General features: G+C 37.0%; 1 protein-coding gene across 1 annotated transcript; it reads right to left on the bottom strand.

Moving 5' to 3' along the window:
- Positions 1 to 2028: 2028 nt before the first annotated feature.
- On the bottom strand, positions 2029 to 15138 carry LOC104907988 (protein NEDD1). The gene is made up of 10 exons (XM_010697023.4): positions 14890 to 15138; positions 14678 to 14790; positions 11281 to 11541; positions 11089 to 11193; positions 9677 to 9742; positions 9352 to 9573; positions 5382 to 5927; positions 3107 to 3709; positions 2825 to 3004; positions 2029 to 2485 (listed from the first exon to the last, which is right to left on the bottom strand). Exons 1-10 carry the CDS (start codon positions 15023 to 15025, stop codon positions 2378 to 2380), a joined length of 2340 nt encoding a protein of 779 aa, XP_010695325.1. The 5' UTR covers positions 15026 to 15138; the 3' UTR covers positions 2029 to 2377.
- Between the last annotated feature and the right edge of the window lie 2754 nt (positions 15139 to 17892).

The raw sequence follows: 17892 nt of genomic DNA, 5'->3' as shown, positions 1-17892 counted from the left end.
AATATGGTAGGGTTTTCAAGAAAGTAACAATAATTAAGTTGGGATTTTAATACACCTCAAAAAAAAAAAAAAAAAAAACTACTATTAACCACCCATCACCACATCTTCCACGGTTCCACCTCCACTACCGTACTTTCATGACCCACTGATCTTCAGAGATTTATTAGATCGTCCAATGAAATTATTTACTAAAATTAACAAATTATAATTGAAAAAACTTATAGTCAAAGACTTGTTAGAATAAATTATAGATAAACAATACAAATAATAAATCAAAATATGAATAAATTTTTTTTTTTTTGAGAGGAAAAATATGAATAAATTTGATGTATCATTGAATATATCTAGGATTCTTAATTTTATAAAGTTGATGAATGATTTGATATTATAATCTCATTACATTTAGGGGTTGTTGGATTCATTAGTTTTGGACAATGAGAAACGGAATCGACAACCGATTTCCTTTCTTCTTGTTTGGTTCAATCCATTACCATTGCTTGATGGTAACATATTCCTTAATTCATTACCTTTCCCTTTCCTACCACCTCAAGTAACAAAATCAATTACTTGGTAGTAATGGTTACCAATTATTTCCGTTCAATATCTTGAACCATTCGACCCCTTATTCAAACGGCTTCTAAATGCAATAGAGAATATACTTGTATATTTTCTTTAAATAAAAATAATATTGAAAAAAAAAAGAGAAATAATTTTTCTTGAAAAATGGATGGAATGCTCTTTTCCAACCAATAGGATTTTTAGTCATCCTAACATCATATTAATTGGAATTTGAGATGATTAAAGTGTTAATTATTTCATATACTCCACTCATCTATAAGTATATGTTTCATTTGCCCTTTTGTAGTCTTTAAGATGCATTTTCAAACTAATATATCTCTAACTATACAAAGTATAAGAAAATGATATTGTAAAAATATATTTTAAGACAAATCTAATAAGATTGTAAATGACTACATCTTCTGTATGTATCAAGAAATTTATGTTGTCAAGGTGTTAAACTTTGACTCCAAAAATGACAATGGTGCATATTTGGAGCTGAGGCAGTATAATATAATAGATAGCTCATCAGTTTTCCATTCTGTTAATTTATCAGTCTGACTATTCAATTTCAACTAATTAATAAGTTTCATTTACATTCATCTAAAATCACCAAATATAGCATATACTTCCTCCATATATACCACTAATTATTGCAACATCCCTTTTTGGCCCATTATTTTTTTTAAATATGTAACAAGAAAAGCGATAAACATAGATTTTATTTTATTTTATTTTTGAAAGAGAAATTTCATTAATTGAAGGCCAAACGGCATCTACAATAAGAAATAAAGAAAATAGGATACAATTAAACTAGATCAGATCAATTTCGTCTTCGATAAAACTACAATGAACCAGATCGAATATTGTAGCGTAAGTTCCTTGTATTTGTTGTTCCAAGCAACTATTAATGGAACCGTCTATCATTTTGACATAGTTTGGAGAAGAACATTCTTGATCTATCCATATTGACCGCATCCGAGCTTCCAATACCTTCATGTTGATAGTTTTGAGCTTCAACCAATGAGAACAATTTCTCATACATACAAATGAAAAAACTAGACTCACAACTCCCATAAGGGAGAAGGAGACCTCCACAACAGAGAAGACTAGTCTTCCTATATCAGGGCACAAGAAACTCTCATAAAGAGAGACTGATTTGTGAAAACAAGAAAGGAAAAGGGGCTTACCATAGATGAGATCATCCATGGTAGCCCCTAACTGATGAAATGAAAGGGGGAAAAGGGAGGCGGCTAGAGAGAAAAACTAGGTTTAGAGTTGGAGAGAAACTAGGCTATGTTTCACTTAGAAATAGTAAGCTATAAACATAGATAAAAAGTGGAACTCGTATATTAAGAGAGAGAAAGAAAATATATGACCAAATAAATAAACAATACAATTAATATAAAACTTCCACATGAGAGGATTGCAACTTTTTTTATATATAAATCTGCATAAAAACCACGTACATTCCTCAATCAACCACCAAACAGCTTCATTGGAAAATGAAAATGATTAGCATATGTTATTTTTCACACAATTCAAGCCCTCGAGAAAAGCCTTGTAACCCTAGCACTCACTTTCTCTAACTACCATTACACATTTTCATGTTAAGCTTAGCTGAAAAGTAAATAATACTAAAAATAAAAATAATGATAGTCTAGACTCAGGAAATCGAGGGGAATTTAAAGAGAAAAAAGAAATTGCACCACAACCTCAGTGATGCATCTATACAGACAGACCAAAAAAGCATTGATAAATGGAAGCCCACAACCAAACACCCCCCACCAAAAAAAAAAAAAAAAGACATACTGAACTTTCAGAGCAATTGGCGAAGCCGTTCGTTTTCTTTCTTCAAATCCTGCAATTCTTCTGTTAGTGAACCTAGTTTGTCCAGAACTGAATTCATAAAACCTGACACTTCCATCTGTAAAAACGATGCCAAATAACCAGCGGGTAAGGAAACGCAACATAACATTACAATCACAGAAAATTTGAGTTTAATGTGTACCCAAAAAAAAGGTACTCCCTCCTTCCCAATTAACTTTTCCCCACACACTTTTTGCCTGTGTTTTACGAATGTAAAAAATCAGGGGGAAAGAATTGGGTGAGTGTGAGGCCTAACAATAAGGAAAAGGTAGACAAAGATATTGCTGTACTAGCAGTTTATGTGGCAATCATACTGGGATGGAGGGAGTACAAAACAAGGAAATTAAAGAAATAATGAATTTGCAAACCCAGGTGTTTTTTAGGGCTAGTGACTTACCTCTTGCATATGAAATTGCCTTAGTATTTCAATATGAAGGTTCCTCACATCTTCGTGCATTGATTTCTGGAAGGATGAAAGGGTTTCTTGAAGTGTATGTTGAAATAGTTGAAGGGTGAAATTAGAGGACCCCTGCTGCAGATCAGCCTGAGGTATTCTCTGCTGTAGATGTGGCGTTCCCTATGGTCCATCATTATGGCAAGATTAGCAAAAGATGTCAGGAAAATAATCCTGTATCAAATTATTAAAGTGGTTGGTTAACTCATCTATGTTCATACATACATTACTAGACGGAGGCAGCCCTGGTTCAGCAGAGGCATATGTTGTATCAGATCTGGCCAACAAGCTATTCTGAAGTTCTTCCCGAGTTTCAGCTCCTGTTTTCTTTATTTTAGGCGAGCCCAATGAAGCAGAAACACCATCATTAAAGGACGCGGAAGAACTTATCCTCTCAGCATAGGTGGAATATCTACGAGACATATTCAAAGATGATGGTCCAATAGCTTCAGGATTCGTCTGGCTGGTTACAGCTTTCGGTCCAAGATTCAAAGAGAGAGCGCTAAAGGGAACATGTCCAAAAGTTCCAGGGGAATTATCTTGACTAGATGATATATCTTTTGTTGAAATAAGACTTGCGCTTGCGGAGTAACTCATGGCTGACTGACTTGCAGATGGATCTTGCAATCCGGTGAACATTAGAGTTGACGTGCTGCCAGATGTTGACATACTGAAACGCGATGGCAGAATTCCCGGTTGACGATGATGGGAAAATTTATCTAATAGTCTCTCACCACCCCACGCTTCTGGAGGAGTAATAGATGAAGAATCGTCACTTCTGGAAGATACAGTGGGAGTGGAACCAGGTAGCATTGAATGGATGTCATCCTGAGAAAGAGCAAATGCAGCAGAATTAAAATCTGCATTGGAACAAGAGTCGATTTTCTGCTGCCTCTTCAGCAAGAAAGTGACATATGTTCAGAATTTTAAAATGATATATATGATCAAAGGACACATGTAACTCACACCAAGAAGCTCAAAAATCTAGCTGAAAGATTTCTTTCAGCTAGATGCCAGTTGTATTTGTTGCCATTAATGTTGCAGGAAAGTAGCACCATACAAGATTAATTATGATTATCTGCATATCTATGGTAAAGTGTAGATTCTCCCAGTAAATGACCTGTCAAATGATTTGTACTGGTCTTATATGCATGTATTGCGTGCGAAAGTAAATAAAAAGCCAAGATGTTTTATTACATTTATTAAACTTAAATAGCTCACATTAACAGATCTACTAATCGGACGCACATGTAGCGTAATCCATTGGTTTAAAAATGTATGCATCAACTTTCTAATTACTAACTTTAATTATTAAGGGAAGGTATTTTAGTCTTTTTACATGGACACCAAACTCCGAAGGAGTTTGCTTATAGAATACAGATGTATATGGAAGTATTTTTATTCCATAAAACTTCTTTTGTTTCATATACACTTTCCTTTCATGGAAATATCGCATTACTTGCTACACTAGAACTTCTATATATGGCAAGTTTTATATTCAAAAACACCAATGTCGCCCTTGTCTAATTAACTAACAACCCTTCCCTTCCCTTCATCGGACTATCCCTCACTGCCAACAACTGTGATTTCTCCTGCTTTCCCTATCTACTTAAATCCTCGCGCTTCTCTTATTCTTTAAGGATCTCCTTTCTCTCTACTCTTTAAGTTCTCAGGCCCCCTTTCTCTGTCGAGATCTATCCCTTCTCTCTCTCTCAATCTCCTTTATATCTTGGTCTACCTTCCTTGTCTCGATCTCCTAACCTGTATGATGTTCTGGTAAGTGAAGCTTAGGGTTTAGGGTGACTGTGACTGGAGGGACTGAGATCGACAAGGGTGGATCGAGATAGGGTGAGTGGCCTGGTGGGATAGACTCTAGAATGGCAGTGATGGGCGGTAAGGATGGTGCTGAACAGGGTGAAAGAGAAGGTGTTGCATTGATGATTTGGCTCAGAGGAGGGAAGAGGACAAGATGCATTGTACTTGAGTTCATGTTGCGACACAGATGCTATAGTAGTATTGCAAGTACTTGGTAAGTTGGTACACCAAATAAAAACTTTATAGACATGGTGTACTAAATACAAGCCGATGATGTGTATAGCTCATTACCCTGTCTCACAAATTGTAGTAAACGACACTACAGGTGACTTCTATCTATGTGCCATCGGGGACTTAAGCTACCGTTTTTTATGCAAGCAGTCTATTAACCAGGGTTCAAGATAAATGGCTGCTTCTACAAGAGCAAAAACCATTACCACTAATAGTATGGAAATCACATGATCAATGTATAGACTGTCTTTCAGAAATAAATCATGTATTTGTTCACTTTTTAAAACCTCATAGCCTTTCCCTTTCGGATCCAAGAAATAGTGGACTAATCCTATGATCACCAGCTGAAACTGATTGCTTTCTCTTTCTTAAGAGAAATAAAGAAAATTTAGAAAGACATTGTATTCAATATCATTTAACTTCCAACAGTCAGAGAAATTGTGAGATTTTGTACCTGTTTAGAAGCTGAACCAGGTTTCCAGTCAAAAATTGGGTGCACATCACTGACACCTTCTGAGAGAGTAAATTTCCGATTGGGGAACAGTGGGGAGGTTTTTTTATCACCAGGTGGATCTCTTCTTGCTCCATCAGGCTCATTCCACAACTTATCAAGTGAGGGTGTAATAGGCTGAACATCCACAAGTGGGGAAAAAACATCCATGTCATCCTTAAAGTTATAATTCCGAGTAGCATGCAACCTTGGCAATGCTCCACCTGCCCACAGTGAGCTTCTATGAGGCGTTTCCTCTGAAGAAAAATTATTATTTGTTGAAGATCCAGCACTTATTGCAGGTAAGGTTGATTCCACTGCAGAGCTTGAGCGCCGAGGACCGAGCAAAGTTGTTGTTTGTGAAACACTGGATAAGGTTGCTGAAGGAAGTGGGTCAGGCATTAAAATTGAGTCCTCCACCGCCCCTCCTAAAAGAGCAACCTCAGCCGTACAGATTTTTTCATTGACAGCAATAGGTTTTGACCTTTGCCAACATAAACTTGTGACCGCCTGAAAATAAATAAGAAATTCAGAAATCTTTAAATAAACCAATGAGGAAGTGAAAATAATGCATTAGTAACCTCTCAAAGACTTGGGTTTGTTACTGACAAAAAAGACCTGAAACTTCGTTACTTCTTTGTAAAAATTAACATAAGACTTCATTATTTCACCTACAGTTTAGAGCCAATGCCCCCAAATAAGTTCTCACCTATACCAGGCGTCAGCAGAAGGGCAAAAAGGGGAATTCAGTGAGTAATCCACCTGGGATCAGCAATGATTAGAGAAAAATTGTGGAATTACAGCCCATCATGAGCAGTACCTGGTAGTGGGCTGGATTTGGCAGAGCAGGTGGCAGGAGAAAGAGACGGAAGGTAGTACAATCTAGTAGTATAAATAGGAGCTAAGGTAAAATAAGGAAGGCATGAAAAATATTTAGAAAAGTTAGCTGTAGTGGGAGTTTTGGAGGGCTACTCGAAAGCTTTCTTCTTGTTCTTGTTCAGGGGGTTTTCCTCCATTAATTAAAAATCTCTCGAGTTCTTGCTTCTCATTTATGGTTGATTGTCTTTGCTAGCTGCTGTCTGTTACACAAATCCATTATCTGAAGTTATCAGCCCAACGTCTGAACTTCCCTTAAGTTATTCACACTTATTTTTAGTATTAAATAAACTTGGTAGGCCTTATTTTAGCTTAGTGGCCCTTGTCTAAGCTTAACTTATTCTTCAAGGTGAAAAGAACCAGTCGTAGTTGATCCTTTCTGGAACTCATCTCATATAAATAAAATCGAAACTGTCAAGTCATCCACTCATAAGGACTTCCTCAATGAAGATATAAACCAACCTCCACAGGCATTCACATATGTTAACTAAAGGAACTAAATTCATACATACATCAAATTAATCTCAAATTTGTGTCACAGAACAGCATGATTAGTAGGACTCCTCATAAAAAAAAACCCTTTATGTTTAAGTGCATCTATGATCAAATGAGATTCCTAATATTGACACTCGCATCACTTCCACATACTTCAATAGGAGATCATAAATCACAAGCGAACATTAAATTGTTTGCTTAGGCAAATTGCTTTAATGGAAGTCAGAGGCTTAAAAGAATCAACTCTCCCTACAACTGTAAGCAGTACAAGAAATCTGTTTGGTTATGTTGTTAACTTCACCCATTGGAATTATGTGACGGTGTGAACATGTGTTTGAAAAGATTGAAAATTAATTGGCTCATGACCATACTCATTATGCAAATTCAGAAAAAGTTCCTTTTTTTAAAACTGTACTACCTTTTTTTGTGGCAATTCAAAAAATTTATCGATTACCAAAAAGAGAGAAATATGCACACTAATGAAACCAACCAAGGAGGGGGGTGGGGGTGGGGGGGTGGGGGGGTGGGGGGGAGCATCAGTATCAAATCTCCCACTTTACTGTCTTTTTCTTGAGACGGGACCAATTAAGTTAGGAAGGAGATGCCAAACAAGGCAGCAGTGTGCAAGACACTCTAATGGCAAGCATACTGACATGTTACACAGCCTCACAGGCAGGTCATATTACATGAACCAAAAACACAATTCCAATACAGAACCTGGGGCATTTTGTCCATAGTCAAAATATATATTCATCGCATCTACCGAAATTAGGAGTATTTTCCATGTATAATAACATAAAACACACTGATCATCAAATTACTAGCCAAATACTCTCTCGATCCTAAAACCATCATACTTTCAAATCTGGTCATCTCAAACTAAATTATTACACTTCCATTTCAAGTAAACTTTTCCTTTACTCCATCGCATCAACCCGTTTCACTTTTAACAATTGTCCTCTGATGAGAATTTCGAAAGGATAGCGGGAAAAACTTGTTTCGTTCAAAGAGCATATAAAAGGATAAAACATGACTTTCATGGCAGTATACCAGTACAGAACCTGGGGCATTTTGTCCATAGTCAAAATATATATTCATCACATCTACTGATTTAAGGAGTCTTTTCCATGGATAATAACATAAAACACACTAATCATCAAATTACTAGCCAAATACTCTCTTGATCCCAATAAAACCATCATACTTTCATATTTGGTCATCCCAAAAAGAATTATTACACTTCCATTTCAAGTAAACTTTTCCTTTACTCCACCGCATCAACCCGAATCCATCATATGACTTTCTCTTACTTCTTCCTCTCTCTCTCTCTTCATTTCCAAACTTCTATTCACTTTTAACAATTGTCCTCCATATTTAAGTCCTCCTGATGATAATTCAGAAAGGATAGCGGGCATTGTGTCAAAACAAGGCTGCATCGTATCGTATCACCCGTGTTGTAAAGGTTTTCAAATCTAGCGAACTGATACTACCCACATTGTAAAGGTGTGAAAAAACCGCGTATTACGCGGGTTCTAGGGATTTCTCATGGTTTACGCCGTTATTTGGTGGTATGACAACCGTATCATCCCCATTCCCACATCACCGTGAGTCGTGACCTTACCGCGATCGTGACCGAAACCGCATTTTCGAACTATGGATAGCGGGAAGAATTTGTTTCATGAAAAGAGCATATAAAAAGATAAAACATGAGTTTTATGGCAGTATACCAGTACAGATCCCTGTGAGATGTGACGACATGTCTACAGCGCCATTTTCTTTTCTAGAGATGCCGATGGCTATGCACCTCCTAAAGGATGCTTCCAGCTCTTATTTACAAGGCCATTAATCAGTTACTGTTGCTCTTTCAGATTTTTAAAAACCGCTTCTCGGCCCAAAACGATAATATTCAGCAACCAAGCAACTTAATCACATTCGTGGCCAAAGAAAGGAAACATACAGTCGCTTCACTAGCTTATGTTTGATCTGATTTATTTTTAAAAGAAAATCCATTATTTAAGTTTGAGATCGACTGCAATGCACCCCATGCTGTGATGGTGCTCTTTCATGAGTAAGTCAAGTAATGCTTATTGCAGTAGTCTCTCTCATATCTGTGCATTAATGACCAGAATTTTACAAGTGTAGTCACACGGTTGGGAGTTCACGTTTTCATCATCTTTGGTAAAACCAAGTCCACCGCGAAGACATTCATAAACTGCCCGACCATAGTCTTTAGCGGATAACCCCAATTGAGGTTGCTATCATGCACCCGAATAAGTTGATATTGTTTGGGTGATCAAAAAATTACATACGTATTAGGGTATTCGGTGATTTACACTAGCCTTCCTCCAGTGCCAAGACTGACAGGCTCATACATCCAAGTGAACTCAGTGCTCTTATGGTTTCAACATTTCCCATAAACAACGACATAGCTTGGGCAACAAACTTCTCTCCCGAGACCCTCCTACCATTCTTACTCTAAGATCAAGGAATAAGATGCTTCCCAAACTGAAATGTATCATTATCGCCCACCAAAGTGTAGATAAAAGTTAACATAGTTTGTTACCTCTGAATTTCCATAAGCACGAAGAACAGTGAAAGGCTGTGGTTTTCCACGAACATCATAAAAAACCACACGACCGTTGCTTGTTCCAGCAGCCAATATCCAGCCATCTTCTCTGAACGCCAGTGAAGAAAAAGGAGCTTCATAAGAAGTGCAAAACGAGGACCTTTTCGTACCTGAGTCGAAAGTATACAGCTTTTTATCAAGACCAACAGTAGCAATTATCTGCATTAAAATCAGCAGACATTCCATCTTAGCAAATCAAATTTACGATCTCCAAAGATTTGAAAAGGTTGGAGAACAGCACATGAGAGCAATGAAACCAGACCTTGTCATTTGAAGGGGAGAAGCTAAGACCAGTCGTAGGTGCAGAATGCTGCTTTAACCAAGAGACCTATGAGATACAAAAGAAACATGTATGGTTAAGCATAACAATTGCAGATGCGTAATAAATACAGAACGTATAACATAGAAAATGAAAACATGAATCAAAAAGTTGTACCCACTGGTCTATCATAAAAATTTGATAAAGAACATTCTACCCAGCCAGGGTTGTTTAAAGCATGAGCAAGGATGCAAGGCACTGAGATGGTTTGGTAAAGAGCAAAAAAGAAACTGCAGTCTGGAATCTCTTCAATTCTACGGTGGATCCAAGGCATTGATGATAGGTTGGCTAGTGCATGAGAACAAGACTTATATTTTTTAACTGAGTTGCGTATGTTTCACTCTTGCACAAGATCAAATAAAACAAAAATCTATTTTACACCCATCACTCCGTCGGAATGAATCAAAGCAGAGACCATTAATAACAGTGTGTTAAGTTGTTAAACCCATGGAACTGATTATAAGTAAGTTAAACATCACATGTTTCTGCTCTTCTAGCCTCATATTGCTGAATATCAACATGAATGTTGAAAATATTTGACAAGCAAGATATGGCATTATAATAGCAAATAAAAGGGAACTTCTAGACAATCAAATAAGCAAATAGACTTACGAGGTCTCATGAAAAATATTGGTATAAAAACTAACAGCACCAGAGAAGAGTTCATGAATATCAACACTGAGTCCATGTTACTATGTTAGAAGCAAACTTCTTGATGGATGGATTCTTGTTGTAAAGAAAGTAGAAGATCTTCATCTTCCTCATCCTTTTAAGTTCTTAAAATAGTGTATTCTTTCAGAGTCTTCAGAAATTGTATTTGTATCAGCTAATTAACATAAGATCAATAATTTACCCAAATAAGCTCCACGTCAACAGATTAGGTCTCCTAAAGTACGACACCCAGCTAGAGGCAGGGTGCACACAGTTAGCTTTTCAACTCAGCCTGTCATGAAGACCATACACATGGACCAGACTAATTTAGTGACCCTAAAAAGTAAAGACTGATTAAGAACAAACGTGAGGTTGACAGTATTGAGTATTCTACTATAGTGATTCTGGAATTTCACAAGGAATCCTAGCAAAAGAACATCATCAGCTAGGATCTTGCATACACATGCAATGAGCAGATAATAAATTGTCAAATAAACTGTAGAACTACAAGCTCAAAGGCAACAAAAAACATTCCTCGCCCTTGTTCACAGAAACTCATATAAACTTAAACTTCTGTCATTACAAGAAGTATTCAAATATTGTCCCACTTTCTTAAAAAATAAAGTCAGAATGAAGGAGTAAATCAAACTAGCAAGGAAATTATATTGTATGCCTTTTTGCATAAAGCTCATCAGACTACCAACCTTTGGACTTCTACCAGTTGTATCCCACATATGCACGGAGCCATCATCGCCAGCTGTTGCCAAGAGATGCCGGCTAACCCGAGAGTAATCAAGTACTCTTAACACCTGATCTTAACATCCAGTACATGAGCATTTAGCATAGCCAGTACAGGAGGATATTAAATCTGACAAGATGAAGCAACTGGAACCAACCTGTCCATGAGGATCCTTCAGTTCAGCAGCTTTAGCACCAGAGGCAAGGTTGTGAACAATAAGATCTCCTTTTACATTAATGGAGGCCAAGTGCTCATCTTTACAATTATATATTGCACTTGATATTGAGCCAGTGTGACCTTTCAACCATTTAATACAGCGCTTCCTCTGTAGATCCCATATTCTCACGACTTGACCACTTCCCCCTGAGCACAAGTATCTAGAGGTTTTGTTGCTAAAATTTATGGATGATATACATTCCTGTAAAATTTATCAGATAAAAACAGCAGAAGCAACGATAAAGATAAGAAAACCATCATTGAAATTAGAAGCACGACAAACACAAACACAGAAAGGCCTTCCTTCAGGGACTAATCGTAATGTTTTCAGGAAAGCAAATGAGAAAATCTGATCCAGAACTACAACTCATCCTAATGATGGATCAGAATAGTGCTTAGATTCAATCCATTTAACTTCTTCATAAAAAGCTTACGCAGTTCTCTCTTTAGATAGAAGCCAAGCTGCAGCCAGATATATACTTGTGAAAAAGCTTCTGGATTGGAATCCATTCGTAAAAAATAAAAATTCAATATGACAGCAGTCATTAACTTAAAACTGCCAACATTTAAAGGTAGTGCCACCATTATTCCATAAGATGACAACAGAAAGAGGAGGCAGGCACAAACATGCCAATACCAAACCCTTTCCCCAAGATTTCTTCCTAAAAAGAAAGAGAAAAACAAAGGATAGTATAAAGTGATGCCCTTACACGTTACTCTTATAGCTCAATAAGAGAGACATCAGATTAAGTAATATACCAATTCACCATCACTATTCTTCACCACCTTGGGTGTGTTTGACAAATGGCTTTTAGCCAACTTTTTTCCTGGCTTTAGGCCTTCAACTTGGAATTTTGGTCATATGACCAAAAAAAATGTTTGATCAATAGTTGTGCTTGGTTGGAAGGCAAGAAAATATTGTGAACAGCTACCTAATAATTACCCACTTTTGAAAGTAACAACCTATTAAGTTTTTCTTTTGGAAACAATAACGATATTTTGTCGACTAAACTACTAACAAATCCTTTGCCATTAGTAAACTCTGTCAAAGGGGTCCACTGCTCAACTTCTCATAATTATATGCCCTCCATTTTTTTCTGTTTCATAACCCTCCATGATGCTACATTCCATTACTACATATCTCTCATACAAAATTCACCCCCTTCAAACATCCAAGTAACAAACTATAGATATTGAGGCTTCTGAATAGCAAATTTGGGTTTTCATCTTCAGAGTACAGTTGAAATTTTAAGGGTTCTGAATTTCGAGATAGTTCTTCAATTAAAGACTAGAGTTTCCAATTTAGGGGTAATTGAGGTTTGTAGTTTGATGGGCCTTGGGGTAACAATTGATCACAAAATTGTCTTATTGATCAAAAAGGATCAATTATCGCCATTAGCTTGACCATAATTGGTTTTTTCTTAGCTTTATTGCTCTTGAAGCACGTCTAATTGCTCATTTCACTAGAAAAAGAAGGATGAAGCAAAATTGAAGTGAGATGTATGGACAAATAGACGAAGAAAGTAGGAAGGTAGTTGAAGTTCAAAAAAACTATAAATTCTGTAAGGAGGATATGGGCCCCTCTAATATCACTCACTTAAAACAAGTAGTTGGTTGTGCTTGTCAACAATAACGTAAATTTTTTTAAAAGGATGTCACAATTGGTTGTTTTCATAACTCAAATAGGTACTTGTTCAAAAATTTCTAGAAAGTAGGTCAACAATTAAAATTACCAATTGGTAAAACAAGCCAAGTGAAAAAAACTAACACATGGCCAAATAAGGCCCTTACTTATATAAGCAACAACCTTTTTACACTTGAAAAAAAAAATCATTACTATGTCAAAAAATCTCGGGAGGAAAGAATAGCATCTAGCACATGAAAAAGAAATGGAAACAAACTTGCACTAGGATATAGGCCTCAATAATGGGGATTGAGGCATTAAATTCGAGTTTGTCGTTTGGTATGCATTTAGACCGAATAGCTGAACAATTTGATGCATTTTACAAATTGAGGCTAAGAATGATGAGCTCAATTATATAATATCGAAATGAACTAGGGTTATTTCTTACTTCTTCTAAAGTGTGGCATAGAAGAATATGAAATTATGAACTCAAAAGGATGATTTTAAAATAGATCTCACGAGCTCCCTAAAACAAGCAAAAGAAAGGAATAAAAAGGGAACAAGAATGAAAATGCAGGGCCATTGTTGAAGATAATGTACCAACTCTGACTTTTGCAATAAAACTTTGTTAACTATGACCATTTTGCTGCCTATTTTAGTCTATGACTATATTGGTAGAACAGATTTAAGTATACATTACAAATTAAAGTATTAAGAATATTTTCACATTATCAAGCATATTATGACAAGTCAACTGCCAGAGTCAGTGAGTTTCCTCAATCACTTTCACTCTTTTGTCCTATAAAAGGCACAGGGAGCAGGTTGTTCTTGTTGAGGTCGTACGTTTGAGCTATAACACAATATTAGTTAAAAAAAAACATGCAGTCACTCGCATAAAATGATTAAAAATAAATTAAAATGGTCCTTCCGGAAAAGAGGGAGTATCAAAAATCAAACTTAGTAAAAGACCTTGCTTGGAGAGTTGGAGAAATCCATACAACACCAGTAACATATGAGCCTTAATCCCAATATGATGAGGTCATGTATTGACACAGGCATAGCTGTCCAAAAACTACCATCATCTTTCTTTTCCACTTAAGTCCCTGCTCTCCCAAAGTTAACACTCAAAAGCGAATGAAACTTCTCCATGCATGTTCGATATAGAGAAACACAAATTATCAGATCCCTTACATCAGACAATCAAACAACAAACTGCAGCTATCCCTATACGAGAGCAGTTCTCCATAAGGCAACAACTACCTCCTCCTTCGAGCAAAACAAGTCCCCTATCTCCATCTCTTAATTTTAGACCTTATAACTCTTCACGTAATTCTCCTCACTCCGCGCTTTTTCGTAAGCCCTTACTATCCATACATGATAATCCACATAATTAAACCCCATATTCACTAACACAATAATCTTGCTTTAACTCCCTTTCATCACATATTTCTTAAGCATCAAACAATTCTCAATCCAGGTGTACGTAATGGGACAAACTCATCAATACTGTAAGCCGGCCTCACATCAACCACAACACAAAACAGCAAGCAAATCAAATCATTGAGGGCCAACCTCAATCACCCAATTACCCTCATTTCCTATCGAATACGCCTTCAATCCAGAATTCTACTTACTTAACCTAGAATTAAACAGTTCGCAACCAAAAAAAAAAACAACCCAATTAAATACAAAACAAGGGTGTTAGTAAAATCACCTCAATATTGTCACCAGATTCAGACCCTAAAAAGGGAATACTCCCCAAACTCTGGCCATTTTTACGCCAAAGTGCAATCTTCTTATCTTCTCCCGCACTTGCAACCACCAAATCTGCACCAACAATAAAATCAGTAGAAAAGAAACACAAATCAGATATTCAAATCAAATCACACGCACAAAAAAAGGGGGTAAAAAAAACCAAAAACTAACTTGTGTGATTCCACTTAACGGAGTTAACGTGACAACCAGGCGATGGAGTGTAACTGAGAGTGCAAGGATCGCCTGACTCGACGGAGACGTCGAAAAGTTTAACGGTGTCGCCTCCGCTGGCAGCTAGCAGCACCATTGCTGCCAACTATTGTGTGCGTTTGAGAGAGAAAGAGAGATGGAGTGGAGTGGAAAAAGTATGCCAATTTTGTTTTTGATTTCAAGAGGGTTTTGAAATTTGAAATACCAAATAGTGAGTTTGAATACTTTGAAATAAGAAAATGGATGCCAAGTTATTTCTCCATCATCAATATACTATAATAATAATTAGTTCTCTTATTAAAAAAATATAATAACGAGTTTCTGAACACATGCAAAATGCACGGGAATTTAATACTTAAAAAGGTTTTGTTATGATTATTAACCATATAGCATACTCCATATATAAGAATTAGGATAGACGTTATAATATCATAATATGTACATCAAATAAGTACCAAAAAATAATAGTTATCTGAGTTGAAATAAAGTTTTAAAAGTGAATGTTATATCATACAATATCATAAAAATAATTCAGATGAACAAATTCAGAAACTACAATTAGTAATAACTAAACATTTTGAAATACTTCCTTGTACACAACGTTGTTGGTAATATTTGAGTTGCCTCGATCTTTATCACATATTATAATATTTAATCCTTTATAATGGTAACTCTTGATATGGCCACATAAAATTGTTCATGGTTGAAAGCCGGCCTAAAAATATATAAACCAACATGCAATCTATTGTCCTTGAATTTTATTAATTGTCATTGCAAAACAAAAAATCACACAAAATTGTCTCATCTGAAACTTCAATGAAAATTTTGTTTCGACGGATGGAATTACTGTCATTCGTGGAATTTTTGGGATTAATTACTTGTTCTTTTTCATGTGAATTGTTTTTATTTTTCTGAAAATTGCTATCTTCAACCTCATAATGTTATCCCAAGCAAAAATTCTTAACTTATCTAAGTTAAGATCTATCCTTCAGTATTGTGGAATATCTTTATTTCTTAAAAATGAAATATAAGATTATTTTGGAACCCAAGGAATAGCTCATTCCAAGCTAAATACTAATAAACTTACAAATTCTGAAATGAACCAATGAAAAAACATAATGTAACACCACGACAATTCTCTATTTTTCAAATTACCTTTCAAATACAAAACTCAGAGAATTATCAAAGTATTATCGCCCGTGTGATAAAGTATCGGCTTATTCAGAATTTTGCAGCGGAAAACATAATAAATAAACTTTAGAAATAAAAATTAGTCTACCGAAAAGTCAACTTTAAAAGTTAAACAAAAGTCAAAGTCAAACTCACAAGTCAAAGTCAACAACAATAGTCAAAGTCAACTACGAAAAGTCAAACGTCAACTATACTAAATAGTCAACACGAGCTCTCCAATCCCGAACCCATGATGCACCATCTTCAAACTTGTGAATCACGATGCACTATTGACCCCTAGAGATTGATCACCAAATGGATCATCACATGATGAATAAGGCATAGTCATGATTAACATACACACAAAAAACACGTAATCAGCAAAGTTGAGTACTACATACTAAAGAAATAAATAAATAAATAAATAAATAAACAATTATAACATGAAACTAATAGATAATAAGCAGGGATAAATAATAATAAAATAACATTGCAGACTACTTTTACTGGACTAAATTCACGATCAATAGATTAATTAATTTAGATGGAATAGTCAATGGAACGAGTTGTCTAAACGAAAATCAGTCTTCAATTTTGAAGACGAAACACGGGCCCACTCCGTATTCCCTTGACCTACGATATCGAGGAAACTTTAAAATAAACGGTTTTTTCACCAAATACCCCTGATAAAAAAATTTATTCACCAAATACCCCAACTTTTTTCAGAATTCACCATATACCCTTGACTTTTTAAAAAAATCACCATATACCCCAAATTTTAAAAAAATAACAAATAATTCCCTTAATGACTAATGACATTAACTCCGTTAGTCATTAGTATTAATTAACTCTAAAAAAAACCCTAAAAAACTCTAAAAAACCCTAAAAACCTAACTAACCTAACCCTCTCTCTCTCCCCTAACCCACCACCCCCAACAACCCCAGCCACACCACCCAGCCCCCTCCCCTTCCCCGCTAGTCGCGCCGCCCCTCTCCCCTTCCCCGCCAGTCGCGCTACCCCCCTCCCCTTCCCCCGCAACCGTCGCGCAACCCCCCTCCCCCTCCCATCCACCAGCCTCCCCACCCCTTCCCCTCCCCTCGATTATTTTTTATTTCTCGCGACGCTTCTGCCTCGACTACCGCCGGTGTGTAGGGCCGAGCAGACGCCTCCCCCACCCCCAAGGTCCGCCGATTAGTGTTCACCGGTGTTTGGTTTGCATTTTCCGGGTAGTTAACTTCGTGCATTTGGTCTGCGTTTTTCGACATCGAAGGGGAGGGGTGGGGAAATCGTGGCGAAGGGGGACGAGGTTGGGCTGGCAGGGAAGAGGGGTGGTGGCTTTGCGTGTAGGGGGTTGCAGGAGGGGGTTGCGGGAGAGGGAGTCACGGGAGGGTGGTTCTGGGGTTGCATCCAGGGGGTTGCGGGAGGGTGGTCTAGTGTTGGTGGTTGCGGGGGGTGGGGTAGGGGTGGGTCTGGTGGTGGTGGTTGCGGGGGAGGGAGCTGGTGGGCTGGTGTTGGTGGTTTCGGGGGAAGGGGCTGGTGGGGCTAGTGGGGCCGGGGTTGGTGGTTGGGTGGTGGGTTGGGGGCTGGGGTTGTTAGCGGGTGGGGGGCTGGTGGATTAGGGGAGAGAGGATTAGTGTTAGTTAGGGTTAGGATTAATTAGGGTTAATTAGGTTAATTTAGGATTAATTAGGTTGACTAGAGTTAATTAGGTTGACTTATGGCAAACTTGTAAATAAATAGTAACGGAGACTAACGTGCGTTAACTTTTGGGGTATCTGGTGAATTTTGTTAAA

This window comes from Beta vulgaris, chromosome 3 (genome assembly GCF_026745355.1).
Source record: "Beta vulgaris subsp. vulgaris cultivar EL10 chromosome 3, EL10.2, whole genome shotgun sequence".
In the NCBI taxonomy this organism is placed as follows: domain Eukaryota; kingdom Viridiplantae; phylum Streptophyta; class Magnoliopsida; order Caryophyllales; family Amaranthaceae; genus Beta; species Beta vulgaris.
This window is presented reverse-complemented; position numbering and strand designations above follow the sequence as displayed.

Excerpts from the sequence above, each read along its gene's own strand:
- LOC104907988 (XM_010697023.4), bottom strand. The coding sequence starts at position 15,025 with ATGGTGCTGCTAGCTGCCAGCGGAGGCGACACCGTTAAACTTTTCGAC. Across the intron at positions 14,791-14,889 it reads CGTTAAGTGGAATCACACAA|ATTTGGTGGTTGCAAGTGCG; the intron begins GTTAGTTTTTGG and ends TTGTTGGTGCAG. Across the intron at positions 9,743-11,088 it reads CAACTGGTAGAAGTCCAAAG|GTCTCTTGGTTAAAGCAGCA; the intron begins GTTGGTAGTCTG and ends TGTATCTCATAG.